General features: G+C 41.1%; 4 protein-coding genes across 4 annotated transcripts; all 4 read left to right on the forward strand.

The window, feature by feature from the left end:
- Positions 1 to 933: 933 nt before the first annotated feature.
- Positions 934 to 2,625, forward strand: LOC147307810 (tripartite motif-containing protein 16-like). The gene has a single exon (XM_086272966.1). The coding sequence runs from the start codon at positions 949 to 951 to the stop codon at positions 2,623 to 2,625; it is 1,677 nt and encodes a 558-aa protein (XP_086129092.1). The 5' UTR covers positions 934 to 948.
- A 2,799-nt stretch (positions 2,626 to 5,424) lies between these two features.
- Positions 5,425 to 7,426, forward strand: LOC147307811 (uncharacterized). The gene is made up of 2 exons (XM_086271966.1): positions 5,425 to 5,674; positions 6,335 to 7,426. The coding sequence occupies exons 1-2, from the start codon at positions 5,425 to 5,427 to the stop codon at positions 7,303 to 7,305; spliced, it is 1,221 nt and encodes a 406-aa protein (XP_086128092.1). The 3' UTR covers positions 7,306 to 7,426.
- Positions 7,427 to 20,989: 13,563 nt separating this feature from the next.
- Positions 20,990 to 22,735, forward strand: LOC147307812 (tripartite motif-containing protein 16-like). Its single transcript, XM_086273008.1, has one exon. It carries the CDS (start codon positions 21,065 to 21,067, stop codon positions 22,733 to 22,735), a length of 1,671 nt encoding a protein of 556 aa, XP_086129134.1. The 5' UTR covers positions 20,990 to 21,064.
- Positions 22,736 to 25,530: 2,795 nt separating this feature from the next.
- Positions 25,531 to 27,904, forward strand: LOC147307813 (uncharacterized). Its single transcript, XM_086273121.1, has 2 exons — positions 25,531 to 25,780; positions 26,483 to 27,904. The coding sequence occupies exons 1-2, from the start codon at positions 25,531 to 25,533 to the stop codon at positions 27,325 to 27,327; spliced, it is 1,095 nt and encodes a 364-aa protein (XP_086129247.1). The 3' UTR covers positions 27,328 to 27,904.
- The last annotated feature ends 46 nt before the right edge of the window (positions 27,905 to 27,950 follow it).

A 27,950-nucleotide genomic window follows, 5' to 3' on the forward strand; every position in this document is an offset into this window, starting at 1 on the left:
CAAACTGTGCCTCGTTCTCAGATGGACAGCAAGTGGAATGTGATAGATGAGATGAGGAGATGGAAGGAAGAAGAGAGGCAAAGAGTGATTCACAGGCAGAGCTTAGTTTATTTCCCAGTTTTGTTGCCTTATGGTTCCAAGCGCCGTGACCAATCTTTGCGTTTTATTATTATCTCATAACACTTGTTTAATCAGCTACCCTCTCTCCTGTGGACTGTTTAATCTCTACAGTCTCAGATCAACACAGCCCTGCCCTCCAGCACTATCAGCAGCAAGAGCAGAAGCAACCCCCCAAACAGCAACATTGTACCCCATCAGGTAAAAAATAGGCTACGTTTGCTTTGCATTGTGCCCACCTGATGACAGTGATGTAGTGTGATGTGATTCCATATTAGATTCTTGATGAATGTGGGTTGTTGTTCTTCAGCCTGCTTCTATGTGCCCTTTTTAACTGTGAGCACCCGCCCCTTTAAACATCTCTGCACTGCCCTGACTAAATGTATATATAAACTGTCTCTATGGTTTACAGTCTGAGTCTGACAAGCTGTCAGCTGTTCATTTCTGCTATTTGAATTGTTAAAAGAAACAAACTATTCATTTAGCAGATTAACAAAAAGAATAGAGAGGCATCCAGTTATTGACATTTATATTATTTAGTTAAAGGTTTGAACAAAAAACAATTAAACACAGAGCCTCTTCCTGCTTTCTGGAATGAATCACAGCATGAAAGCCCTTCCTCTTCTTCCTGCTCTCTAGCTCAGCACCTCCTGTCTGTCCATATCGTTCTGTGTTCCCTCCCCTTTAGATCTACATTATGAAGATGGGTGTAACCAACGTGTGTTAGAGCTGGCAGGCCCCATTCACAGCAGCAACACTTGTTGTTCAGATCAGACCAGTTTCTATAATAAGGAAGTGAAACTTACACAGTCACTGACACTGAGAGGAGAAATGGCGCAGAAAAGTGTTCAGCTGGATCGAGAAACCTTCTCTTGTTCGATCTGTTTGGATCTACTGAAGAATCCGGTGACTATTCCCTGTGGACACAGCTACTGCATGAAGTGTATTGAAAGCTTCTGGGATGAAGAGGAAAAGAAGAAAATCTACAGCTGCCCTCAGTGCAGACAGACTTTCACAGCGAGGCCTGTCCTGGTGAAAAGCACCATGTTAGCAGTTTTAGTGGAGCAGCTGAAGAAGACTGGACTCCAAGCTGCTCCTGCTGATCACTGCTATGCTGGACCTGAAGATGTGGCCTGTGATGTCTGCACTGGAAGAAAAATGAAAGCCTTCAAGTCCTGTTTAGTCTGTCTGGCATCTTACTGTGAGAAACACCTTCAGACTCATTATGATTCACCTACATTCAAGAAACACAAGCTGGTGGAGCCCTCCAAGAAGCTCCAGGAGAACATCTGCTCTCGTCATGATGAGGTGATGAAGATGTTCTGCCGTACTGATCAGCAGAGTATCTGTTATCTCTGCTCTGTGGATGAACATAAAGGCCACGACACAGTCTCAGCTGCAGCAGAAAGGACTGAGAGGCAGAGAGAGCTGGAGGTGAGTCGACAAAACATCCAGCAGAGAATCCAGGACAGAGAGAAAGATGTGAAGCTGCTTCAACAGGAGGTGGAGGCCATCAATCAGTCTGCTGATCAAACAGTGGAGCACAGTGAGAAGATCTTCACTGAGCTGATCCATCTCATCCAGAAAAGAAGCTCTGATGTGAAGCAGCAGATCAGATCCCAGCAGGAAACTGAAGTGAGTCGAGTCAAAGAGCTTCAGGAGAAGCTGGAGCAGGAGATCACTGAGCTGAAGAGGAAAGATGCTGAGCTGAAGCAGCTCTCACACACAGAGGATCACATCCAGTTTCTACACAACTACCCCTCACTGTCAGCACTCAGTGAGTCTACAGACTCATCCAGCATCAATATCCGTCCTCTGAGCTACTTTGAGGATGTGACAGCAGCTGTGTCAGAGGTCAGAGATAAACTACAGGACATTCTGAGAGAGGAATGGACAAACATCTCACTGACAGTCACTGAAGTGGATGTTTTACTGTCAGATCCACCAGAGCCAAAGACCAGAGCTGGATTCTTAAAATATTCATGTGAAATCACACTGGATCCAAACACAGCGTACAAAGAGCTGTTATTATCAGAGGGGAACAGAAAAGCAACATTTATGAATCAACAACAGTCTTATTCTGATCATCCAGACAGATTCACTGACAGGTTGCAGGTCCTGAGTAGAGAGAGTCTGACTGGACGTTGTTACTGGGAGGTGGAGTGGAGAGGGAGAGGGAGAGGTGATGTAGCAGTCGCATACAAGAATATCAGCAGAAAAGGAGGTGAATCCCAATTTGGATGGAATGACAAATCTTGGTCATTAGATTGTTACAACAACAGTTTTACATTTCGGTACAACAACATCCAAACTCGTGTCTCAGGTCCTCGTTCCTCCAGAGTAGGAGTGTACCTGGATCACAGAGCAGGTATTTTGTCCTTCTACAGCGTCTCTGAAACCATGACTCTCCTCCACAGAGTCCAGACCACATTCACTCAGCCGCTCTATGCTGGACTGAGGCTTTACTGTAATTATGGAGACACTGCTGAGTTGATTAAAGTGAAATAGACTGAAGTCTTTCATATTGTTGTAAGTTTAAATCTGTATTTTAGTTCCCTTTTAGTTTCTCTCCATCATTATTGTGGTATTTATGTGCTGCACATAAATCAGATGTCAGTCAAACATTATGGGCAGTACCTCGACATCTTCAACATGTTGTCTTGATGTTTTTACGTTTTATAGGTGGAGCTCTTTCCTGTGTCTGTTCAGCCATGGAGACTATCAATGCTTATGGATATTTTTATTTGAAAAATTTCTCCACATGACAACATAAACTTCTCTATCTTCTAAATGTTTACTGAATATTTTTCTTAGGTATTTGTATGTTGTTGTTTCTCTTCACTGATCTTAACAGAGAAGTCTACAGACCTTCCTTTATCACACAGATTTTATTCTCATTTGTACATTTATAAAGAAAACAATTAATTACAGAGCAATAAGAAATTTTAAGAAAGTGCACTATATCATAATTTATAGTAAAGTGTATTAAAGCATCGTTAGTTAGTCACTTATTTAGTTTGGAGCTGTATCATCTGACACTGTAGAAACATTTCCTCCAGCTTCAGCACAGAATGTTAAAAACAGAACTATTAATGAGAACAAACAGTAGGAACACAGTATCAGCAAACATCATGGCTTAAAATGGAGAGTAAAAATCTAAAAAGAAATAAACAAATTAGTAAAAAGGATTTCCTGTTGACATGTTATTGGTCCTATCTTGTCTGCAGCACCTCCAGGATGCTTCTTATATGTTTCTGGTTATTTTTGCACCAATTTTAGTTTTTGTCAGTAGGAAGTTCAAGTTCAACTCAGTGTGTTTGTTTGTTTGTTTTTTTCAAACTGATGCCTGACCTTGAACACCAAACATCTGTCAATAAAGCAATGATATAAAATGCTTATATTAGTACTGAAAAACTGCATATCCACTTTACAAATATAAATAATGATATAAATCCACAGCTGAACTGGAGGAGCAGCTGATCTAGTTCACTCATGTGTTTCTGGACTAAGAGTTGGAGCAAATACCTTATGATTCAGTGATGTTTGTTTTTGTTCAATATTTTGTAGATCCAAGAGTGAGTTTGACTCATGATGATGATGTTCCGAATTAAACAAAGTTGGTCACAAATTCTTCAAAGCTGTTTATTAAGAATATATTCACTTGGACTCATGAGACAGGCTTGTGATCCAAGGGAGCCATCAACTGGACAATTACTGACATGACAACAAAAAAGCTAAGTACAGAGGGGGGAACAGAGGTGAAAATACTTGCTTTAAAGGATTGTAATGTTTCCTTTTAAAATAAGTCTCTAAGGTCAGACAAAGGGACAGAAACTCATAGCTTTCTACCAGCCCAATGACAAAACTATAAGTTGTTTTTTAACATCTACTTTTTCATCTATTTGGCAGTCACAGTGAAAAGTATAAACATTGGCACGCTTTGTCTTGTGATTCTGCTGTTCGTAAAAAATGACCATGCGCAAAGTACCAGACTTTAAGGCTTTGACTTGATGCCAATGGCCTGAGGAGGACAGTATTACCCTTGGACATGTGTAGTCTGCCGTCTACTCAATAGAAGAAGAAGAAGCGCGGAAATGGCACAACTGTCTTCAGTTTCTGGGAGAGTTTAACAATGAGAGACTGATGATGCAGAAGAAATCTCCGTGGTTAAAAACATTAAAAACAGTCGTCCAGGATGATGAGATCCGCCACTGGCTCAGACTGCTGTATATCAGCCGGAGACCCGAGATGAAGTCACGCAGCAGGTATGTAAAACTGTGATGTTCTCAATGAACTAACACAGGAACGATCTGAGCTCAGTCTGTAAGCTAACAGGCTAAAATCAGAGAGCAGCTAATCAAACAAGTGCGTCCGTTTTTTTTAAAGGTCAACTTTTAACAATAGACTTTCATGAGACACATCAAAACCAAACAGGGAGGGAAAGCTTCGGTTTTCTGCACTGTGCCACAGTTCGCTGTCTGCTTCGGTTCACGACGCCTCACTCCGGGGCTACAGACAGTTCTCTGCCGCCTGTGGTGCTCCTCACCTCCGTCTGCACCCACAGACTTCCCGAGGTGGAGGCAGGCCGGCAGGGACTTTGAGAGATGGGCTTTACTTTTAAAAATAGCCCTTAATCAGGGTCTAACTCACTAAAAGATGGCCACATGTCTCTCTCCAACTTAATCTCTTTCTTTTAAGTAATTGTTTTTCATTGAAATGAAATTAATTGTTCAATAAAATGATTACATTTATAATTTAATTAAAGTTAAATGAATCAAGGTGATTTTGACTTTGCTAGTTAACAGGAAGAGAAACAAACTTACACAGGATAAAATGAAATTTGGAGCCAGCAGAAAAAGTCAGATCACAGACAAACAGAAACATTCCTCTTTGGCTAAAATAAAATGCAGATTATTGCTCATCTGCAGTTTTAATCATGGTGAATAATTTATGATTCAGCCAAGTAAGATTCTTCTGTGTGGAGGTTTTTCCCCTGTCAAAAGGCATTGACCATTACCTTCATCTAAACATGGAATTTAAGTCATGTAGTTGCCGTTGTTTGTTTTTAAAGAGGTCATAATATTTTTGTGATGGTAGAAATTTATCTTCAAAGTAATAGTTATAAAGTGAATTAATAAGACTTTCCAACAAAGAGAGGGAGTCACATGGTGCTTCTGAAACATTTGTACAAACCTCTCTCACATATGTGAGCAACATGCTCACAGTGTACAGCCCTGCTGACTGAGGCTGCACCTTTACCTGTCTAATCTTTTTCTTTTTACTTTGTTCCTCAAGTCCCACATCAACATGAAGTGTAAGGAGGAGGAAGATCTGGCTGGCCAGCAGGTCTGGAAGCAGGAGAGGAACTTCAATCTGGACCAGGAGGACACAGATCCCCCACAGATCAAAGAGGAACAGGAGGAACTCTGCATCAGTCAAGAGGGAGAACAGCTTGTAGTGAAACACGAGGATGAAGGCATCGTCGTCTGGAGCGGGGAAGAGCGGCTCAGACAGCTGCATAACATCTGGAAACCTGAGAAAGATTTACAGACCAGCGGTAAAACTGTAATCGCTTTTCTGAAGTGTTAACATTAATATTAAACCTACAGTTTGTATCAGTCAGATCTATTTAATGTGTATTCGTGAAAACATGACAGGGAGTTTTAAATGGACTGGTTCTTATATAGCGCTTTTCTACTCAATCTTGAGCACTCAAAGCGCTTTACAAAACTTGTGCATTCACCCACTCACTCCCATTCGCACAAGCACATTTTTCTTAGTGCTTTCTACCAACATTCAGACACACATTCCACAGATCAAAGAGCAACTTGAGGCAACTTGGAGTTAGTATCTTGCCCAAGGATATTTGAAATGCAGACTAGGTGAAGCCGGGAATCGAACCGATCAGTAGATGATCTGCTCTACCGCCTGAGCTACAGCCACCCCCAATAGTGAAGATTATTTTGAAAAATATCAAGATGTAGATCAGTTTCGAGATCAACTCCAAAATAGATCATCAGTCAGTCAGTAATAAGTGAGTTCTTTTTTGTTTGAAAGGTTTTTTTTACTCTTAATGTTGCTGAAAAATGTCAGAACTCAAGTTCTCATTTGCATCAGAGTGCACAAATAACTTCATTTTTACACACTTTTAATTTCACCTGCAAATGTGAGCAACATGCCCTCATTACAGACTTTAACTAAAACTTTATCTTCTCAGAAGTGTTTTTCTATAATTACATTTTTTTTATTGTTCGTTTAGACCTCCACCAGCAAACTGCCTGTAAGGAGGAGGAGTTTGTCGCCAATCAGCAGGAGAGGAACTCAAGTCTGGACCAGGAGGACCCAGATCCTCCACAGATTAAAGAGGAACAGGAGGAACTCTGCACCAGTCAGGAGCTGGAGGAGATTGTACTGAAGCAGGAGATCAATAGTTTTATGGTGACTTCTAGTTTTGAGGAAAGTGACCTCAGTGAATCAGAACCAAACGATGACCAGCTCCTTGCTCTTAACTTTCCTGAACCAGAGCTTGAGGAACAGGAAGAAAACCAGCATGTGGACTCGGGATCAACTAGAAATGCGGAGCTGAAGAAAAGGAGACGTCACAAAAACCGAACAGATAAGTCTCGGAGTGAAACTGATACAAGTAAAAAATCTGTAAGCTGTGACACTTGTGGAAAAACTTTTCAGTGTAAATCCAACCTGACGAGACACATGAGAGTTCACACAAGTGAGAAGCCACATTCTTGTAGCACCTGTGGGAAAAGATTCATTTGGAAATCAGGATTGGAAACTCACGTAAGGATCCACACAGGCGAGAAGCCATATTTTTGCATCACCTGTGGGAAAAGATTTAATAAGAAATCCGGATTTGAAAGTCACGTGAGAATCCACACAGGCGAGAAGCCGTATTTCTGTAGCACATGTGGGAAAAGATTTGGTAAGAAATCAGGACTAGAAACTCATTTGAGAATCCACACCGGTGAGAAAGCGTATTCTTGCAACGTCTGTAGGAAAGAGTTTAGAGACTTGTCGACTATGAAAAGTCACAGAAGGATCCACACAGGTGAGAAACCATATATTTGTAGCTCCTGTGGGGAAAGATTCAGTTGGAAATCAGGACTGAATTTTCATCTAAGGATCCACCTGAGTGACAAACCAAATCACTGCAGCACCCGAGGTAGAAAATGACCTCATGCTCCAAGTCACGGTACATTTCCTGTCCACAGCAGTGAAGGGCACTCTATGTTGTTTGTTCCAGCCCTGACTTTATGTTTCTCTAAGCTTGATATTTTTTTTATTGGTCTTTAAAGGTGACACAAATATTTATTGAACATGGATGCTCTTTTAATATTTACCACAGAAACTTGTATTTCTTCTTCAGTATAGAAGAAAACAAACATGAAAATGAGTTTCATCACTTGTTCCTTGTAACAACCATGATGTGATTCCTTTTTATCAGCCAATAAATAAGTTTTGATACACAGGACTAAAGATTTAAAAAAGTTCAAGACAAGTATACAATTTTTATTTAAATTAGAGCTGGGCGATAGAACGATAACGATATGTATCGCGATATAACTTTTACTCGATAGAGAAATTAAGCTATCGCGATAGACCTCGCCGCTCTTGTCCTCAAAGAAAAAAAAAAAAAAAGGTCAGCCAATCCAAATTAAGTAGCGCAGAGCCGAACCAATCACAGCCGCAGCGTCACGTCGCGTGGCTTGTTACGTACAGCACAAGTGCCAAGCCGCACGTGTGTTTGTTTGGGAAGTAGCCAGCGGGTAATGGAGGAAATGAGTGTGCCAACTAGAAAAATCAACCGAGCGTGACCGAAGAGAAAAAAGATGATGGTTCCAATGCCGGAGAGATTGTCAAACGGAAGAGCCATAGAAGTTCCGTAGTGTGAAGGTATTTCGGCTATTTCAAGTCTGACAAAAAATAGAGTAGCGTGCACTGTAAATTGTGCCGAAAGCAAGTCTGGAAATACAATAAACTGGAGCATGCGTCACACTGTGCGCCACGTTATTGTTTCGGTGAAATGAATTTCTACAATACTGTTACTGTTAATTCTACTCTCTGCAGTGTTTAAATGCTTACATATACACACAGTTACTGTCCCTCCACACATACAACTCGGTTCTGCTTCTATGCCCCAGCTTTGTTTACTTTTTCCCACCGAGGCTTCTAGACTTCTGATTGGCCAACATTTCGGCACGGTTAGGAATCTAGCGCCACCTGCTGCTTTGGCATGTTCATAGCAGCGTTTTCCTTCATTTCTGCCTTTATGTGTGGACGGGATTATTTTTTAAAACGAAAACGGAAAATCTCAGTTTTCAAAAATACCCGTGTACGTGTGGACGTAGCCTCAGTCTCTGACTGGAAGCGCTAATTCGTCATTCGGCTTTTGTCAGACTAAAGTAACTGTTAAAACTGTTTGAAAAGCTAAGCTATACAACAAGGAGAGATTGAGAATTTCCTTTTAGTGCTCAGTTTATTTGATATTGACAAAAGTTAGTCAGTTTTGTCTGTTCTTCTGTAAAACAAACTAAGATTTATTTTTAGAATTAATATTTTGTTTCTAAGTGGAATTGACAATTTAGTCTGTTTCATTTGTTCTATTTTGAAACTTAAACGCTTTAGCGGCTGCCTTTTGTGTAGTTTGCAATATTTGCCTTTATTTATCTGAAAAAGTCTCATGTTCCATAAGTACATCTACCCTGTTGAACTTATTATGGGAAATAAATATTTAAACAAAAACAAGCTGCTGATTATTTCACATTTTACTTGTGAGCAACGGCACATTTAAATCTTACAAATATAGTTATTTGGCTTATATCGTGATAGATATCGTTATCGCCTGAAATGAAAAAAACATATCGTGATATGAAAAAATCTCATATCGCCCAGCTCTAATTTAAATATGTTTTCTTTGTGATTTATGTTAATGAAGGTTATACTTCAGCATGGCTTTGACCTGGTTATCCTGGTTCTTCTTAGCAACATGTTGCAAGATTTGATTAAAAATGTTTGTGACTAATTTTGTGTATTGTGTAATCCCTGCTAAATAAAAGCAGTTAAATGTGCTATATTGGCTCATGATAAGTGTTTATATCATTTTGCCTAAATGCAAGTAAACTCAATGTTTGCCAACTCTGTGTGTGCAGTTTGCTTCATAAGTACAGTAACAGAACTTGAACTACATGGAGCCTATTTTGATTACATCATTACAGATGTAGATATTATTCATAGTTCATATTTCACAGTGTGCTGCAATCTTCTCCACAGACCTGCATTGCTCTCTGTTCAGACCCGTCATCTTCAAGATGTCCACTAGATGTCGTCAGAGTTCCCCCACTTTCCTCATCTATTGTGTTGCCATTACCTGAGCCTGCTTAAAACCTACAGTCCTTTACATATGGGTTCATTCAGGGTCATGTTTAGTGGGCAGGTTTAGTGCGATGAAGGAAACTCGTTTTCTTTAACTTTACCTCTGAGTAAGTAACTGGAGTAACAGACTCACTGATTCCTCCCCACCTGCTGGACATGAACCAGCTGACTGACACTTGTTTTCATTTTCTCATTCATAAAGTTGCTACCAGTTCAATTCATTTATATTTATATATAGTGCCAAAAAACAACAGTTGCCTCAAGGTGCTTTATATTGTAAGGTAAAGAATGTAAAAACCTCCACAATTGAACAAGCTGAAAAGAGCAAATGCTTGGCAGCAGTGGCAGAAACAGGCTGTCTGTCGTAATCACTGTAAAACACTAATCACTGGTCAGTCATTTGTTGTGTTGCAATCGGTTACACTGAGGGAAAAAATTTCACAACTGGATCTCGGAGATAATGTGAATATTTGTGAAAATATGTGAAGATGAGGCTGAAATAACTCTGAGACTCTAAAACATGATGAAATGCTTACATATTGAAATGTGTGTAGTAACATGACCTACAGCTTGTTTAAGAACTCGTGATTTTTTTCCCCTGTTGGCATAAGGTGAAATCCTGCATAAAGGAGGTGACCTTTGCTCCCTGACTCAGACGTGATAAACATGACCCAAATCATTCACGTTGGTGCCAAATAATGTTTTGTTAAAGTTTAACAAGCTTTCCCAGCCTGAAACTGCCAGACAAACAAATCACCTGTTGGAGATGCTGGTTTAGCTCCCTGGGTAAAGTGGGTGACCCAGATGCTAAAGCCCAGCTATGACTCCTGCCTGAGGACTTTTAGTCTTGGTTTGCATCCAACTTTTCTGCCACAATAGTTCAATTTTCTTAATAAAACACCAAATTACAACAAGTTACCTCAAGGCAGTTTATATTGAAGGCACTTTATTTGAAGGTAAAGATCCGACAATAATACAGAGAAACAACAGGTAGAAGCAATGGAAGATTGAAAATAACGGTTGTCATTACTTTTCATTCAGTCATATATTAAGATACAGAAACACCATCTGTTGTGTGTAAAGATGAACAGTAGGGGTAGGGTGATTTTCACCAGATCAAAGCCATGGATTCACAATTATGGTTTGGTGCTGTTGAGTACCTGGATAGAAAATGCACATGTGGAATGGTAGAAAGTGTTCAGCATGCTTTGATGATCTGCTTCAACTATGCTGGGGTGAGCATTACAGACTGCTTCTTAAATTTAATAACCAAATTGCATCAATGGGGAACTATAAATTCTACATTTGGATTTCTGATTATTATTTCTGGCTGATTTTCATTAGATCGACCTGAGTAGGGCAGCGACAGATGTGTGCGGTCCAGAAGTAGAAGAAGAAGAAAGAGGAGAGCAGAAATGATGACATTCTAGGCTCGCTTTTCACCTTTGATGTACTCTTAGCTGGAAGACTTTGGTTTGGTGATGTGTTAGAGATAATTTAGTGGTTGAAGCTACTGTGGACTGACCAGATCTGCCATCAGCTCAGAGTGCTGGATATCACCGCAAACCTGAGACAAAGTCATACAGAACAGGTGTGTAAAACTGTGATGGTCACTGTGATGGGTGCATGCAACCACACAACTGAGACACTTAGTAATATTCATTTGGTCTTTTGTCTTATGTTTACGTTATGCTTTAAAGTTTCTGTGATCATAAGTTAACTAATTTGACGTTTTGAGGTTACCTGTAGTGATGTGACGTTCTGTATCGAGGCTTCGGAGCGTGTGTCGGGTAATTGAGGGGGCGTTTCCGCGATGCGCGTATCGAGGCTTGCTTCATTTATGGGAGGAGCTGAAAATGATGACGTCCGAAGCCTCGCTGCCCGGCTGTACCACGTGACTGGTTCATGAAGTGGTTCGAACTTTGCCGCGAGATATGACAGCGATATAAACCCTCAGACTTCATTCAAAATGTGGGTGTTTGATGGAGAGTTGCGGTTAGTGAGAGTTTGGAGACAGTTTGGAGGTTTATGAGAGTGAGGAGAGAAAGTCAGGAGAGAATGGAGCCAGCTAAGAAGAGGAGGATGTCCTCCCCTGTGTGGGAACATTGTGATTTTATTCCTCCCAACAAGGTATGTAAATTTCTACAGAAGATGTATTTTCATAATCCTGATGGTGCAATACAATTTATGTTGAGCTGTCTTGACTTTTGTACAAGGTGAAGTGTTTGCTATGTGCCAGGGAGCTGGGATATAACAACAACACCTCATCCATGCTTAGGCACTACAGAGCTTTGCATGACAATAAGGGGAACACCGATTGTGGAGCAAGACCAGGTGAGCCATCAAATGCCATGATAATATAGCATGCAGTAATGTTACTAAATGATATAACAATATTATACAACTGTAATAAGTTACGTGTGTGATATTTATATTTGTGCTTTGTCTTTATTGTCTTTCCTCAGGAGAACAATCTCAAATAGATGAAGACCTGGTCAGCATGGTGATTGAGGACTCCCAGCCATTTAGCATTGTGGAGGACAAAGGATTCAAAAGATTTGTTAAATCATTAAATCCTAGCTATGTTCTCCCCACTAAAAAGGTCATAAAAGCAGTGAAAATTTAGTTTTTACAGAATAAAATGTGAACAGGCAGGACTGTGTAGCTGTCCATACCTCAACGTTACAACCGCACAACCACTGTCCACACCCCAACCACACCTCACCTCACAGTAAATGATCATTTGCATTTTAAGCATTTCCAAATAATCATTTTCCATACTGCCAGTATAAATATACACAGTATACTGCCATCACTACAATATACATGTTTTACACACTCCTTTTGTTGTTGACATTTACAGGCTGTGTGCAAAAGGCCACACTCTTCAAATTCATGCCAGCTATTATTTTTACGTCCAGTAGGTGTCCTGCTAGAGCAAATGAAGCTTCAAGAAGCTTTGCGCTGGGGTGAACCAATTGGATGAAAAGCTTCAGTGCTTCACGAAGCTTCATCTGCCCATCACTAGCATAGACTTTGCTTTGCATTGTTTGTTATTTTATATAGGTATGTTATATTGATTATATTTCTGCTCTTTCTCAGTTACCTGACCTCCGCTCCAGTCCTTCCTGGTTTGGCTGAAAGAGGAGGCTGAGGGTGGAGCTGGTTTAAATGCAGAAGCCAATAAAGTGGACTGGACCATCTATTGTGATCATGCAGGGGGAATGGGGTTCTTCTTGAATGATGGTTATCTGTTATCCCTTTAGTTTTCACCTTTGGTTTATATAATGGTTTATTCATTTGCTATATAACTGGAGCTGTTTCTCATTTGGGCAGGTCAGTTTGAGTTATGTTTTTGTTAAGTGATTTTTGAGTAGCGGTCTGTTAAGGTAACCTCTTTTATGGGCCCACTTGGTTCTTACAAACTTTATTTTTTGTTATTTTGAATTTTTGTAATCATTTTGTCCTTTTTGGGGTATAATAAAACCCATTTTTTTGAAGATTACATTTGTGCCTGTGTGTTCCTGGCGGCTTGGATCATGACAATTGGTGGCAGCAGTGGGATTCAGCCAGTGTAAAAGAAAAAATACACACACAAAAAAGGCACAGGTTTTTTTTTGTTTTTTTTTCTCTTTCCCCCCCACTCCTTATCAAACCATGCAGAGGAGCACGGAGTGCGAGAGCAGTCCGAGGAGATGTACCAAGCCAGCAAATGGGCTCAGAAGGACAAGTCGATGGAGAACAGGAGGAGAATGGAACTTCTGGAGGGGTAGACAGCACTGAGGGCCGAGGTAGGGAACCAACGATATCGGATCTGATCTCTCTTCTCCGTTCACATATGGGGCAGCAGGAGGCCAGAGAGGTTAAACAGAAGGAGGAAAGTGCAAAGCAAGAAGAACATTTTAAAGCACTTCAACACCAGTTTCAGTTGTTACAGGTAGAAGTACAAGCCCGCACTTCTCCAGTGCCTGAAGGTCAGGCAGCTGAATCACCTGATCCAGAATCTCTAGATGACGACATTGTTCCTCAAGCTGGTCCTAGTATATCAGCTACTGGTTTATCAGGTCAGTCCCATTTTCTGGAGCCTAAGTTGCAAAAACTTACCAACGAGGATGATATTGAACATTTTTTGATTACCTTCGAACGCATTGCACTGGCCTGTCGGTGGCGGAGACATGATTGGGTTTTTCACCTTGTACCGCTGCTTACGGGCAAAGCAAGAGGTGCATATGTACATATGGATGTTGATGATTCTTTGGATTATGATAAGGTTAAGGCAGCTATTCTTTATAAACATGATATCAATCCTGAGACCTATAGGCAGAGATTTCGATCTCTTGATGTAAACCCTGCAGAAAGCCCTAAAGAGTTGTATGCACGGCTGAAGGAGCTTTATGTAAAATGGGTCCACCCTGAAGATAAAACCGTTCAGGACATTGGGGAAATCATCATTCTTGAGCAATATTTACGAATGCTATCTCCTGAGTTGCAGGTGTGGATAAAAGAGCATAATCCACCCTCTGCTGCAGAGGCTGCAAAGCTGGCTGATGTTTTTGTGGCGGCACGGAAAAAGGGACAGCCTTGGAGCTTTATGACTTGGAAAACGAAGGACAGCCGGAAATCACTCCCGCAGAGACGAGCTGCCAATGTGAGTAGGGCTTCATATAGCCATTCACCCGATGGGTCTTTGAAGTCCCCGGCCAAAACCTTGGTATGCTATCTTTGTGGTATGGAAGGTCATACAAAGCCCATGTGCCCTGAAAACTCAGCTAAATTAACCCAAATGTGCTTTGTGCCCCGAAGCCATGATAACTGAGATAAAATTAGACAGAGGGTTAAAGATGACATCAGTTGAGATTAATGGTGATACATTAAAGGCACTAATTGATACAGGTAGTACACAGACTCTTGTACACAGACAGTTTGTCCCCTTAAATAGTATTAATATGACTGAAACGATTCCTGTTTGTTGTGTTCATGGAGATGAAAAGCCTTATCCAACAGCGGATCTATACATCAAGGTGCAAGGACAGGTTTATCTCCTGAATATTGGGGTTGCGGATAATTTGCCATTCCCTGTTATATTAGGCCGAGATCTACCTGTGCTGTTTGACCTTTTGGATTATAGCCACACATGCAATGTTGCAGTAACTAGGGCTCAAGCTAGGAAGCCAGCAGATGCCACTCAGACCCTTAGTGCTCTGCCATTTTATGAGGCAGAATTAGAGACGGCACCCGGGAAATTGCGCAAGTCCCGCAGGGAGAGGAGGCGAGAGAAGTTTCATCATACTATTGTGAAAGCATCTCCCGTCTGTGAACCTGAGATGCCTTTGGACTTTAAAGTCCCAGCTAATATCACTGAGATGCAACACAATGATCCAGTATTAGCACCCTTTTTTCAGAAAGCCAAAAAACAAGGACATGAGATGGAACCAGATATTAACAGCAGTGAGGAATTTTTTCTGAAAGATGGCATTCTTTATCGCCGGCAAAGATCACAGGTACAGCTGATGGTTCCTAGTGGAGTCAGGGAGGTGGTACTGAATTTGGGGCACTCTGTGCCGTGGGCAGGACATTTAGGGAAGCATAAAACCATGGCTCGCATTAGGAAGTATTTCCACTGGCCGGGCCTGCGTGCTGACGTGGCCCAATTTTGTAAAAGCTGCCCTCAGTGCCAAAAGACTTCCATCAAAACCCCCTCCAGGGCTCCACTTCAGCCTTTGCCAGTTATTAGCACCCCATTTGAACGGTTGGGGATGGATGTTGTCGGACCTGTTGAGAAAAGCAGGGCAGGGAACCGTTACATGCTGGTAATAACTGATTATGCCACAAAGTACCCTGAAGTTTTTCCTCTGAAATCTGTAAAGGCCAAGTCTGTGGCTTTTTGTCTGGTGCAATTTTTCTCAAGGGTGGGATTCCCTCGTGAGATCCTGACAGACCGTGGGACTAATTTTATGTCAACTTTATTAAAGCAGGTCCACCAGCTTCTTGGCATCAAAGGGCTAAGGACTACTCCATACCATCCTCAAACGGATGGCCTGACGGAGCGCTTTAACCAGACCCTGAAGCAGATGTTGCGCAAGTTTGTGAATGACACTGGTACTGACTGGGATCAGTGGCTGCCTTATCTGCTCTTTGCGTATAGAGAAGTACCCCAAGCTTCTACTGGCTTCTCACCTTTTGAACTGTTATATGGTCACGAAGTAAGGGGGCCCCTCTCTTTGCTGAAAGAAATGTGGGAGGGTGACCGAAGTGGGGCAGGGGCTACTAATGTCATCTCATATGTTATACAGATGAGGGAGCGACTTGAGAAGATGACTGAGCTAGCCCAAGCTCATATGGGAGCTGCCCAGCAACATCAGAAGGTCTGGTATGATCGGTCAGCTCGGGAGAGGTCATTTGAACCTGGACAAAAGGTACTTGTACTCCTTCCGAGTGATGACCGTAAGCTGTTAGCTAAATGGCAGGGACCTTTTCAGATTCAGCAGAAACCACCTATCGGCTGGCAACTCCGGGTCACTCTCGCTCCAGTAGAGTTTTGCATGTAAATCTCCTGAAGGAGTGGGTGGAGAGGCCAAAGAGAGCAGAAGTTCTTTTGATAAGGGAGATTCATGAGGAGGAAGAGGTAGAGGAGCAGTATCTTCCTTCAGGGGTGCTCCAGCAGGTGGACCTTAATCACCTTTCAGAAGAAAAACAGCTTCAGGTGAAAGAGTTATGCAGCTCTGGGGTGTTTCAGGAGAATCCTGGGGGGACGGATGTTATTGAACATGACATTATATTAAAGGATGGAGCGTCTGTGAGACGTATGAGTTATAGGATTCCAGAGCGGCTGTTAACATCTTTGAGGAAGGAGGTGGATTTAATGTTGTCTCTAGGGATCATTGAACCATCTAAGAGCGAGTGGTGCAACCCAGTGGTTTTGGTCCCAAAGAAGGATAGTAGCCTGCGGTTTTGTATTGATTTCAAGTACTTGAATGCCATCTCAAAGTTCGATTCATACCCTACACCTAGGGTTGATGATCTGATTGAGCGACTTGGGAAAGCCCAGTACCTGACGACTCTAGATCTCTGCAAAGGCTATTGGCAGGTGCCACTTACTCAGCGCTCAAGGGAACTGACTGCCTTCCGGACACCATGGGGGCTATTCCAATTCACAGTCCTGCCTTTTGGTTTGCATGGAGCCCCTGCAACCTTTCAGAGGCTGATGGATCGGGTACTGTGTGGTTTGTCAGAGTTCGCGGCAGCATATCTGGACGATATTGTGATTTACAGCCAAACCTGGGAGGAGCACCTCAAACATCTAGAAAAGGTACTAGAGCGTCTCAGAGAAGCTGGGCTGACTGCTAATTCGGCAAAATGTGTTTTTGCCAAGGCTGAAACTGAATACCTGGGATTTGTCATAGGTAATGGGGTGATAAAACCACAAGTGAGCAAAATCAGCGCCATTGAATCCTGCAGTTTGCCACAGACAAGGAAACAACTTAGATCATTTCTTGGCATGGCAGGGTTCTACCACAGATTTATCCCTCATTTCTCTGCCAGGGCGTCTCCCCTCACTGATCTAACAGGTTCTAGGTGCCCTAACCAGATTCAGTGGACGGAGGAGGCTGAGGCAGCTTTCCAGGACATCAGGCAATCCCTCAGTAAGACTCCAGTCTTGTATACCCCAGATTTTGAGAAACCTTTTATTCTTCAAACTGATGCTTCTGACAGGGGTCTGGGGGCTGTTCTTCTACAGGGACCACCCAATGAGCGACACCCAGTGGCTTTCATTAGCCGTAAAATGTTCCCAAGAGAGACGAGATACTCGACGGTGGAAAAGGAGGCTTTAGCAATCAAGTGGGCACTTGATTCCCTCAAGTATTACCTCCTAGGCCGGGAATTTACACTGGAAACTGACCACAAGGCGCTCCAGTGGTTGGAGAAAATGAAGGATACGAATGGACGAATTACCAGATGGTACCTTGCGATGCAGCCATTCCGTTTTACCATTCAGCATATCGCAGGCAGGAACAACTGCACAGCGGACTATCTCTCTCGCTGTTCCAGCTCACTGCTGAAGGGGGGGAGTGTGTGATGGGTGCATGCAACCACACAACTGAGACACTTAGGTAATATTCATTTGGTCTTTTGTCTTATGTTTACGTTATGCTTTAAAGTTTCTGTGATCATAAGTTAACTAATTTGATATTTTGAGGTTACCTGTAATGCATGACAGCACTAAACTATAGCCCAAATGGTGGCATAGACTTTGCTTTGCATTGTTTGTTATTTTATATAGGTATGTTATATTGATTATATTTCTGCTCTTTCTCAGTTACCTGACCTCCGCTCCAGTCCTTCCTGGTTTGGCTGAAAGAGGAGGCTGAGGGTGGAGCTGGTTTAAATGCAGAAGCCAATAAAGTGGACTGGACCATCTATTGTGATCATGCAGGGGGAATGGGGTTCTTCTTGAATGATGGTTATCTGTTATCCCTTTAGTTTTCACCTTTGGTTTATATAATGGTTTATTCATTTGCTATATAACTGGAGCTGTTTCTCATTTGGGCAGGTCAGTTTGAGTTATGTTTTTGTTAAGTGATTTTTGAGTAGCGGTCTGTTAAGGTAACCTCTTTTATGGGCCCACTTGGTTCTTACAAACTTTATTTTTTGTTATTTTGAATTTTTGTAATCATTTTGTCCTTTTTGGGGTATAATAAAACCCATTTTTTTGAAGATTACATTTGTGCCTGTGTGTTCCTGGCGGCTTGGATCATGACAGTCTCAGTGAAATAACACTGACTCATGCAGGACTCTGATAAAAACTCAGCTTGTGGGCTAACAGACTAAAATCAAAGAATGCTTCTCTTTTTCTCTTTTGTTAAAAACGTTGAACATCCAGTGAGACACAGAGTAAAGTGACTTTCCAAGATTGTTTCTTCTTCTACAGATTCAGATAAATGATGTCATTTTGAGCCAGAAAGAACATTTCCATCATAAAGTAGAAGACTTTTATATTCTTTATTTATTTATCTGGTAAAAAGTCTCATTGACTTTAAAATGTCTTTTTCAAAAGAGATCTGGCCAAGACCAGAAGCTCCAGTTTTCTCTGCTTCTGTTTGCAGCAGAGCAAAAAGGACAGAGAGCAAGGGACGAGAGAAGACACGAGACAAAGACATGAACGGGACCAAATACTAACCAAGACAACCTAAACAACAAATACTGAATAAATTCAAGAGCGTAAGCCCTTGAATTCTGATTTAATAAAGTAAATCAGAATACTTTATTAATCCTGAAGGATTAATAAAGTATTCTGATTCTGATAACTAGGAAACATAAGATACACAGAGAACAGAATAATGATTAAACAAGACTCAAAAAACCACAAACACAAAACACTGGGTCAACGGCCCAGGTACCCTAACAGCCGAGGGAAAAGATGACCTCCTATTCACATCAGTATGGTATATTTTACTCCCATATCACTACTCAAAGATCATATTTTATTGTTGTAGGTTGTGGAGGTGACACACACACAAGCTGTAGTTCAACAATGACTTCATTCCTCTATTGACCTATAAAGAGGTCTTGTTACATAAGATTAAAGCTGGAAACTGACACACATAAGCCCAAACACATTGTGTTATTGTGGACGTTGAAGTCACTGCATGTGTTTTTCATGAAGATTAAACTTTCCTGTGCTGTTGGTTCTTTGTTTAATTCTGTTGATTCTTACTTTTTTGTTCCTAAAGTTTAAACTAAACTCTTGTTGGATACCAGGTGTTCATTTAATAAAGCTGCAGGTTCAAACTTCTAACTGCATGAAAATGTAATGTGTAATGTCATGTGTTTCTAAGTACCATCATTGATTTTGGTCATCAAATCAGCCATTACTCATTTAATTTGATGTAAATTTCCCCTAATTTGCATATTCAGATTCAGTATTCAGTACCACATGTGAAAGTGACCCAGATCAGATTTGAAAATATTGGATTTGTGCCGTTCACACTGTCATAGCATGATCGGATATAGGGTCGCATAGGGTCAAAAAAATCGGATTTAATGTGCTTTCGCCTGCAGTGTGAATGTAGCCTTAGTTAGTTCTTAGAGTTTGGTTTCTGTGTTCCCCTCTATTTAGTGTCTGTACCGTGTCTCTGTGCATTTCCTGTTTTATTGTGAAGGTCCATGTCTTATGTTAGTGTGTTCTGCTCACATTTCCCCCTGTCTCGTGTAGTCAATTAGGATCAGCTGTGTCTTTGCCATTCCATGTCTCCCCCTGTGTGTATTTATACTATGTGTCCTCGTGTGCTCCTCGCCGGTTCATCTGTGTTTTTTCCTGCATCATTCTGTGTCGTCTCCCTGCATCTCCATTTTAGGTTTCAGTTCTGTGTTGTGTTAGTTTTTTCCAGTTTAGGTTTCACCTCCTGCTGGCCTCCGTTGCCCGTTCCTAGATGCCCCTGGTCTCATATCGCACTGGACTTCATCACTGGTCTCCCACCATCCTCAGGTAACAGTTATTCTGACCATCATCGATCGGTTCTCCAAAGCTGTGCATTTCATTGCTCTGCCTAAGGGGATTAGGTGCAAGAGTTGTTAAAATGTATAATTAAATAATAGATGAATTCAATAGCAAACTGTGCCTCGTTCTCAGATGGACAGCAAGTGGAATGTGATAGATGAGATGAGGAGATGGAAGGAAGAAGAGAGGCAAAGAGTGATTCACAGGCAGAGCTTAGTTTATTTCCCAGTTTTGTTGCCTTATGGTTCCAAGCGCCGTGACCAATCTTTGCGTTTTATTATTATCTCATAACACTTGTTTAATCAGCTACCCTCTCTCCTGTGGACTGTTTAATCTCTACAGTCTCAGATCAACACAGCCCTGCCCTCCAGCACTATCAGCAGCAAGAGCAGAAGCAACCCCCCAAACAGCAACATTGTACCCCATCAGGTAAAAAATGGGCTACGTTTGCTTTGCATTGTGCCCACCTGATGACAGTGATGTAGTGTGATGTGATTCCATATTAGATTCTTGATGAATGTGGGTTGTTGTTCTTCAGCCTGCTTCTATGTGCCCTTTTTAACTGTGAGCACCTGCCCCTTTAAACATCTCTGCACTGCCCTGACTAAATGTATATATAAACTGTCTCTATGGTTTACAGTCTGAGTCTGACAAGCTGTCAGCTGTTCATTTCTGCTATTTGAATTGTTAAAAGAAACAAACTATTCATTTAGCAGATTAACAAAAAGAATAGAGAGGCATCCAGTTATTGACATTTATTATTTAGTTAAAGGTTTGAACAAAAAACAATTAAACACAGAGCCTCTTCCTGCTTTCTGGAATGAATCACAGCATGAAAACCCTTCCTCTTCTTCCTGCTCTCTAGCTCAGCACCTCCTGTCTGTCCATATCTTTCTGTGTTCCCTCCCCTTTAGATCTACATTATGAAGATGGGTGTAACCAACGTGTGTTAGAGCTGGCAGGCCCCATTCACAGCAGCAACACTTGTTGTTCAGATCAGGTCAGACCAGTTTCTATAATAAGGAAGTGAAACTTACACAGTCACTGACACTGAGAGGAGAAATGGCGCAGAAAGGAGTTCAGCTGGACCGAGAAACCTTCTCTTGTTCGATCTGTTTGGATCTACTGAAGAATCCGGTGACTATTCCCTGTGGACACAGCTACTGCATGAAGTGTATTGAAAGCTTCTGGGATGAAGAGGAAAAGAAGAAAATCTACAGCTGCCCTCAGTGCAGACAGACTTTCACAGCGAGGCCTGTCCTGGTGAAAAACACCATGTTAGCAGTTTTAGTGGAGCAGCTGAAGAAGACTGGACTCCAAGCTGCTCCTGCTGATCACTGCTATGCTGGACCTGAAGATGTGGCCTGTGATGTCTGCACTGGAAGAAAAATGAAAGCCTTAAAGTCCTGTTTAGTCTGTCTGGCATCTTACTGTGAGAAACACCTTCAGACTCATAATATTGTTGCAGTTTCATTCAAGAAACACAAGCTGGTGGAGCCCTCCAAGAAGCTCCAGGAGAACATCTGCTCTCGTCATGATGAGGTGATGAAGATGTTCTGCCGTACTGATCAGCAGAGTATCTGTTATCTCTGCTCTGTGGATGAACATAAAGGCCACGACACAGTCTCAGCTGCAGCAGAAAGGACTGAGAGGCAGAGAGAGCTGGAGGTGAGTCGACAAAACATCCAGCAGAGAATCCAGGACAGAGAGAAAGATGTGAAGCTGCTTCAACAGGAGGTGGAGGCCATCAATCAGTCTGCTGATCAAACAGTGGAGCACAGTGAGAAGATCTTCACTGAGCTGATCCATCTCATCCAGAAAAGAAGCTCTGATGTGAAGCAGCAGATCAGATCCCAGCAGGAAACTGAAGTGAGTCGAGTCAAAGAGCTTCAGGAGAAGCTGGAGCAGGAGATCACTGAGCTGAAGAGGAAAGATGCTGAGCTGAAGCAGCTCTCACACACAGAGGATCACATCCAGTTTCTACACAACTACCCCTCACTGTCAGCACTCAGTGAGTCTACAGACTCATCCAGCATCAATATCCGTCCTCTGAGCTACTTTGAGGATGTGACAGCAGCTGTGTCAGAGGTCAGAGATAAACTACAGGACATTCTGAGAGAGCAATGGACAAACATCTCACTGACAGTCACTGAAGTGGATGTTTCACTGTCACAACCAGAGCCAAAGACCAGAGCTGGATTCTTAAAATATTCATGTGAAATCACACTGGATCCAAACACAGCACACAAACAGCTGTTATTATCAGAGGGGAACAGAAAAGCAACATTAATGAAACAACAACAGTCTTATTCTGATCATCCAGACAGATTCACTAACAGGTGGCAGGTCCTGAGTAGAGAGAGTCTGACTGAACGTTGTTACTGGGAGGTGGAGTGGAGAGGGAGAGTTTATGTAGCAGTCGCATACAAGAATATCAGCAGAAAAGGAGGTAATGAATGTTTGTTTGGACATAATGACAAATCTTGGTCATTAGATTGTTACAACAACAGTTTTATATTTCGGTACAACAACATCCAAACTCGTGTCTCAGGTCCTCGTTCCTCCAGAGTAGGAGTGTACCTGGATCACAGAGCAGGTATTTTGTCCTTCTACAGCGTCTCTGAAACCATGACTCTCCTCCACAGAGTCCAGACCACATTCACTCAGCCGCTCTATGCTGGACTCTGGCTTTACTGTTATGGAGCCACTGCTGAGTTGATTAAAGTGAAATAGACTGAAGTCTTTCATATTGTTGTAAGTTTAAATCTGTATTTTAGTTCCCTTTTAGTTTCTCTCCATCATTATTGTGGTATTTATGTGCTGCACATAAATCAGATGTCAGTCAAACATTATGGGCAGTACCTCGACATCTTCAACATGTTGTCTTGATGTTTTTACGTTTTATAGGTGGAGCTCTTTCCTGTGTCTGTTCAGCCATGGAGACTATCAATGCTTATGGATATTTTTATTTGAAAAATTTCTCCACATGACAACATAAACTTCTCTATCTTCTAAATGTTTACTGAATATTTTTCTTAGGTATTTGTATGTTGTTGTTTCTCTTCACTGATCTTAACAGAGAAGTCTACAGACCTTCCTTTATCACACAGATTTTATTCTCATTTGTACATTTATAAAGAAAACAATTAATTACAGAGCAATAAGAAATTTTAAGAAAGTGCACTATATCATAATTTATAGTAAAGTGTATTAAAGCATCGTTAGTTAGTCACTTATTTAGTTTGGAGCTGTATCATCTGACACTGTAGAAACATTTCCTCCAGCTTCAGCACAGAATGTTAAAAACAGAACTATTAATGAGAACAAACAGTAGGAACACAGTATCAGCAAACATCATGGCTTAAAATGGAGAGTAAAAATCTAAAAAGAAATAAACAAATTAGTAAAAAGGATTTCCTGTTGACATGTTATTGGTCCTATCTTGTCTGCAGCACCTCCAGGATGCTTCTTATATGTTTCTGGTTATTTTTGCACCAATTTTAGTTTTTGTCAGTAGGAAGTTCAAGTTCAACTCAGTGTGTTTGTTTGTTTTTTTCAAACTGATGCCTGACCTTGAACACCAAACATCTGTCAATAAAGCAATGATATAAAATGCTTATATTAGTACTGAAAAACTGCATATCCACTTTACAAATATAAATAATGATATAAATCCACAGCTGAACTGGAGGAGCAGCTGATCTAGTTCACTCATGTGTTTCTGGACTAAGAGTTGGAGCAAATACCTTATGATTCAGTGATGTTTGTTTTTGTTAAATATTTTGTAGATCCAAGAGTGAGTTTGACTCATGATGATGATGTTCCGAATTAAACAAAGTTGGTCACAAATTCTTCAAAGCTGTTTATTAAGAATATATTCACTTGGACTCATGAGACAGGCTTGTGATCCAAGGGAGCCATCAACTGGACAATTACTGACATGACAACAAAAAAGCTAAGTACAGAGGGGGGAACAGAGGTGAAAATACTTGCTTTAAAGGATTGTAATGTTTCCTTTTAAAATAAGTCTCTAAGGTCAGACAAAGGGACAGAAACTCATAGCTTTCTACCAGCCCAATGACAAAACTATAAGTTGTTTTTTAACATCTACTTTTTCATCTATTTGGCAGTCACAGTGAAAAGTATAAACATTGGCACGCTTTGTCTTGTGATTCTGCTGTTCGTAAAAAATGACCATGCGCAAAGTACCAGACTTTAAGGCTTTGACTTGATGCCAATGGCCTGAGGAGGACAGTATTACCCTTGGACATGTGTAGTCTGCCGTCTACTCAATAGAAGAAGAAGAAGCGCGGAAATGGCACAACTGTCTTCAGTTTCTGGGAGAGTTTAACAATGAGAGACTGATGATGCAGAAGAAATCTCCGTGGTTAAAAACATTAAAAACAGTCGTCCAGGATGATGAGATCCGCCACTGGCTCAGACTGCTGTATATCAGCCGGAGACCCGAGATGAAGTCACGCAGCAGGTATGTAAAACTGTGATGTTCTCAATGAACTAACACAGGAACGATCTGAGCTCAGTCTGTAAGCTAACAGGCTAAAATCAGAGAGCAGCTAATCAAACAAGTGCGTCCGTTTTTTTTAAAGGTCAACTTTTAACAATAGACTTTCATGAGACACATCAAAACCAAACAGGGAGGGAAAGCTTCGGTTTTCTGCACTGTGCCACAGTTCGCTGTCTGCTTCGGTTCACGACGCCTCACTCCGGGGCTACAGACAGTTCTCTGCCGCCTGTGGTGCTCCTCACCTCCGTCTGCACCCACAGACTTCCCGAGGTGGAGGCAGGCCGGCAGGGACTTTGAGAGATGGGCTTTACTTTTAAAAATACCCCTTAATCAGGGTCTAACTCACTAAAAGATGGCCACATGTCTCTCTCCAACTTAATCTCTTTCTTTTAAGTAATTGTTTTTCATTGAAATGAAATTAATTGTTCAATAAAATGATTACATTTATAATTGAATTAAAGTTAAATGAATCAAGGTGATTTTGACTTTGCTAGTTAACAGGAAGAGAAACAAACTTACACAGGATAAAATGAAATTTGGACCCAGCAGAAAAAGTCAGATCACAGACAAACAGAAACATTCCTCTTTGGCTAAAATAAAATGCAGATTATTGCTCATCTGCAGTTTTAATCATGGTGAATAATTTATGATTCAGCCAAGTAAGATTCTTCTGTGTGGAGGTTTTTCCCCTGTCAAAAGGCATTGACCATTACCTTCATCTAAACATGGAATTTAAGTCATGTAGTTGCCGTTGTTTGTTTTTAAAGAGGTCATAATATTTTTGTGATGGTAGAAATTTATCTTCAAAGTAATAGTTATAAAGTGAATTAATAAGACTTTCCAACAAAGAGAGGGAGTCACATGGTGCTTCTGAAACATTTGTACAAACCTCTCTCACATATGTGAGCAACATGCTCACAGTGTACAGCCCTGCTGACTGAGGCTGCACCTTTACCTGTCTAATCTTTTTCTTTTTACTTTGTTCCTCAAGTCCCACATCAACATGAAGTGTAAGGAGGAGGAAGATCTGGCTGGCCAGCAGGTCTGGAAGCAGGAGAGGAACTTCAATCTGGACCAGGAGGACACAGATCCCCCACAGATCAAAGAGGAACAGGAGGAACTCTGCATCAGTCAAGAGGGAGAACAGCTTGTAGTGAAACACGAGGATGAAGGCATCGTCGTCTGGAGCGGGGAAGAGCGGCTCAGACAGCTGCATAACATCTGGAAACCTGAGAAAGATTTACAGACCAGCGGTAAAACTGTAATGGCTTTTCTGAAGTGTTAACATTAATATTAAACCTACAGTTTGTATCAGTCAGATCTATTTAATGTGTATTCGTGAAAACATGACAGGGAGTTTTAAATGGACTGGTTCTTATATAGCGCTTTTCTACTCAATCTTGAGCACTCAAAGCGCTTTACAAAACTTGTGCATTCACCCACTCACTCCCATTCGCACAAGCACATTTTTCTTAGTGCTTTCTACCAACATTCAGACACACATTCCACAGATCAAAGAGCAACTTGAGGCAACTTGGAGTTAGTATCTTGCCCAAGGATATTTGAAATGCAGACTAGGTGAAGCCGGGAATCGAACCGATCAGTAGATGATCTGCTCTACCGCCTGAGCTACAGCCACCCCCAATAGTGAAGATTATTTTGAAAAATATCAAGATGTAGATCAGTTTCGAGATCAACTCCAAAATAGATCATCAGTCAGTCAGTAATAAGTGAGTTCTTTTTTGTTTGAAAGGTTTTTTTTACTCTTAATGTTGCTGAAAAATGTCAGAACTCAAGTTCTCATTTGCATCAGAGTGCACAAATAACTTCATTTTTACACACTTTTAATTTCACCTGCAAATGTGAGCAACATGCCCTCATTACAGACTTTAACTAAAACTTTATCTTCTCAGAAGTGTTTTTCTATAATTACATTTTTTTTATTGTTCGTTTAGACCTCCACCAGCAAACTGCCTGTAAGGAGGAGGAGTTTGTCGCCAATCAGCAGGAGAGGAACTCAAGTCTGGACCAGGAGGACCCAGATCCTCCACAGATTAAAGAGGAACAGGAGGAACTCTGCACCAGTCAGGAGCTGGAGGAGATTGTACTGAAGCAGGAGATCAATAGTTTTATGGTGACTTCTAGTTTTGAGGAAAGTGACCTCAGTGAATCAGAACCAAACGATGACCAGCTCCTTGCTCTTAACTTTCCTGAACCAGAGCTTGAGGAACAGGAAGAAAACCAGCATGTGGACTCGGGATCAACTAGAAATGCGGAGCTGAAGAAAAGGAGACGTCACAAAAACCGAACAGATAAGTCTCGGAGTGAAACTGATACAAGTAAAAAATCTGTAAGCTGTGACACTTGTGGAAAAACTTTTCAGTGTAAATCCAACCTGACGAGACACATGAGAGTTCACACAAGTGAGAAGCCACATTCTTGTAGCACCTGTGGGAAAAGATTCATTTGGAAATCAGGATTGGAAACTCACGTAAGGATCCACACAGGCGAGAAGCCATATTTTTGCATCACCTGTGGGAAAAGATTTGGTAAGAAATCAGGACTAGAAACTCATTTGAGAATCCACACCGGTGAGAAAGCGTATTCTTGCAACGTCTGTAGGAAAGAGTTTAGAGACTTGTCGACTATGAAAAGTCACAGAAGGATCCACACAGGTGAGAAACCATATATTTGTAGCTCCTGTGGGGAAAGATTCAGTTGGAAATCAGGACTGAATTTTCATCTAAGGATCCACCTGAGTGACAAACCAAATCACTGCAGCACCCGAGGTAGAAAATGACCTCATGCTCCAAGTCACGGTACATTTCCTGTCCACAGCAGTGAAGGGCACTCTATGTTGTTTGTTCCAGCCCTGACTTTATGTTTCTCTAAGTTTGATTTTTTTTTTATTGGTCTTTAAAGGTGACACAAATATTTATTGAACATGGATGCTCTTTTAATATTTACCACAGAAACTTGTATTTCTTCTTCAGTATAGAAGAAAACAAACATGAAAATGAGTTTTTCATCACTTGTTCCTTGTAACAACCATGATGTGATTCCTTTTTATCAGCCAATAAATAAGTTTTAATACACAGGACTAAAGATTTAAAAAAAGTTCAAGACAAGTATACAATTTTTATTTAAATATGTTTTCTTTGTGATTTATGTTAATGAAGGTTATACTTCAGTATGGCTTTGACCTGGTTGTCCTGGTTCTTCTTAGCAACATGTTGCAAGATTTGATTAAAAATGTTTGTGACTAATTTTGTGTATTGTGTAATCCCTGCTAAATAAAAGCAGTTAAATGTGCTATATTGGCTCATGATAAGTGTTTATATCATTTTGCCTAAATGCAAGTAAACTCAATGTTTGCCAACTCTGTGTGTGCAGTTTGCTTCATAAGTACAGTAACAGAACTTA

The sequence above is a fragment of the Aulonocara sp. 'chitande type north' Nkhata Bay genome, linkage group LG18 (assembly GCF_057382095.1).
Source record: "Aulonocara sp. 'chitande type north' Nkhata Bay isolate Kocher_YH1m ecotype deep benthic linkage group LG18, A_spYH_male_GT1.1, whole genome shotgun sequence".
Lineage (NCBI taxonomy): Eukaryota > Metazoa > Chordata > Actinopteri > Cichliformes > Cichlidae > Aulonocara > Aulonocara sp. 'chitande type north' Nkhata Bay.

Excerpts from the sequence above, each read along its gene's own strand:
- LOC147307810 (XM_086272966.1), top strand. The coding sequence starts at position 949 with ATGGCGCAGAAAAGTGTTCAGCTGGATCGAGAAACCTTCTCTTGTTCG.
- LOC147307811 (XM_086271966.1), top strand. The coding sequence starts at position 5,425 with ATGAAGTGTAAGGAGGAGGAAGATCTGGCTGGCCAGCAGGTCTGGAAG. Across the intron at positions 5,675-6,334 it reads GAAAGATTTACAGACCAGCG|AAGTGTTTTTCTATAATTAC; the intron begins GTAAAACTGTAA and ends TTATCTTCTCAG.
- LOC147307812 (XM_086273008.1), top strand. The coding sequence starts at position 21,065 with ATGGCGCAGAAAGGAGTTCAGCTGGACCGAGAAACCTTCTCTTGTTCG.
- LOC147307813 (XM_086273121.1), top strand. The coding sequence starts at position 25,531 with ATGAAGTGTAAGGAGGAGGAAGATCTGGCTGGCCAGCAGGTCTGGAAG. Across the intron at positions 25,781-26,482 it reads GAAAGATTTACAGACCAGCG|ACCTCCACCAGCAAACTGCC; the intron begins GTAAAACTGTAA and ends TTGTTCGTTTAG.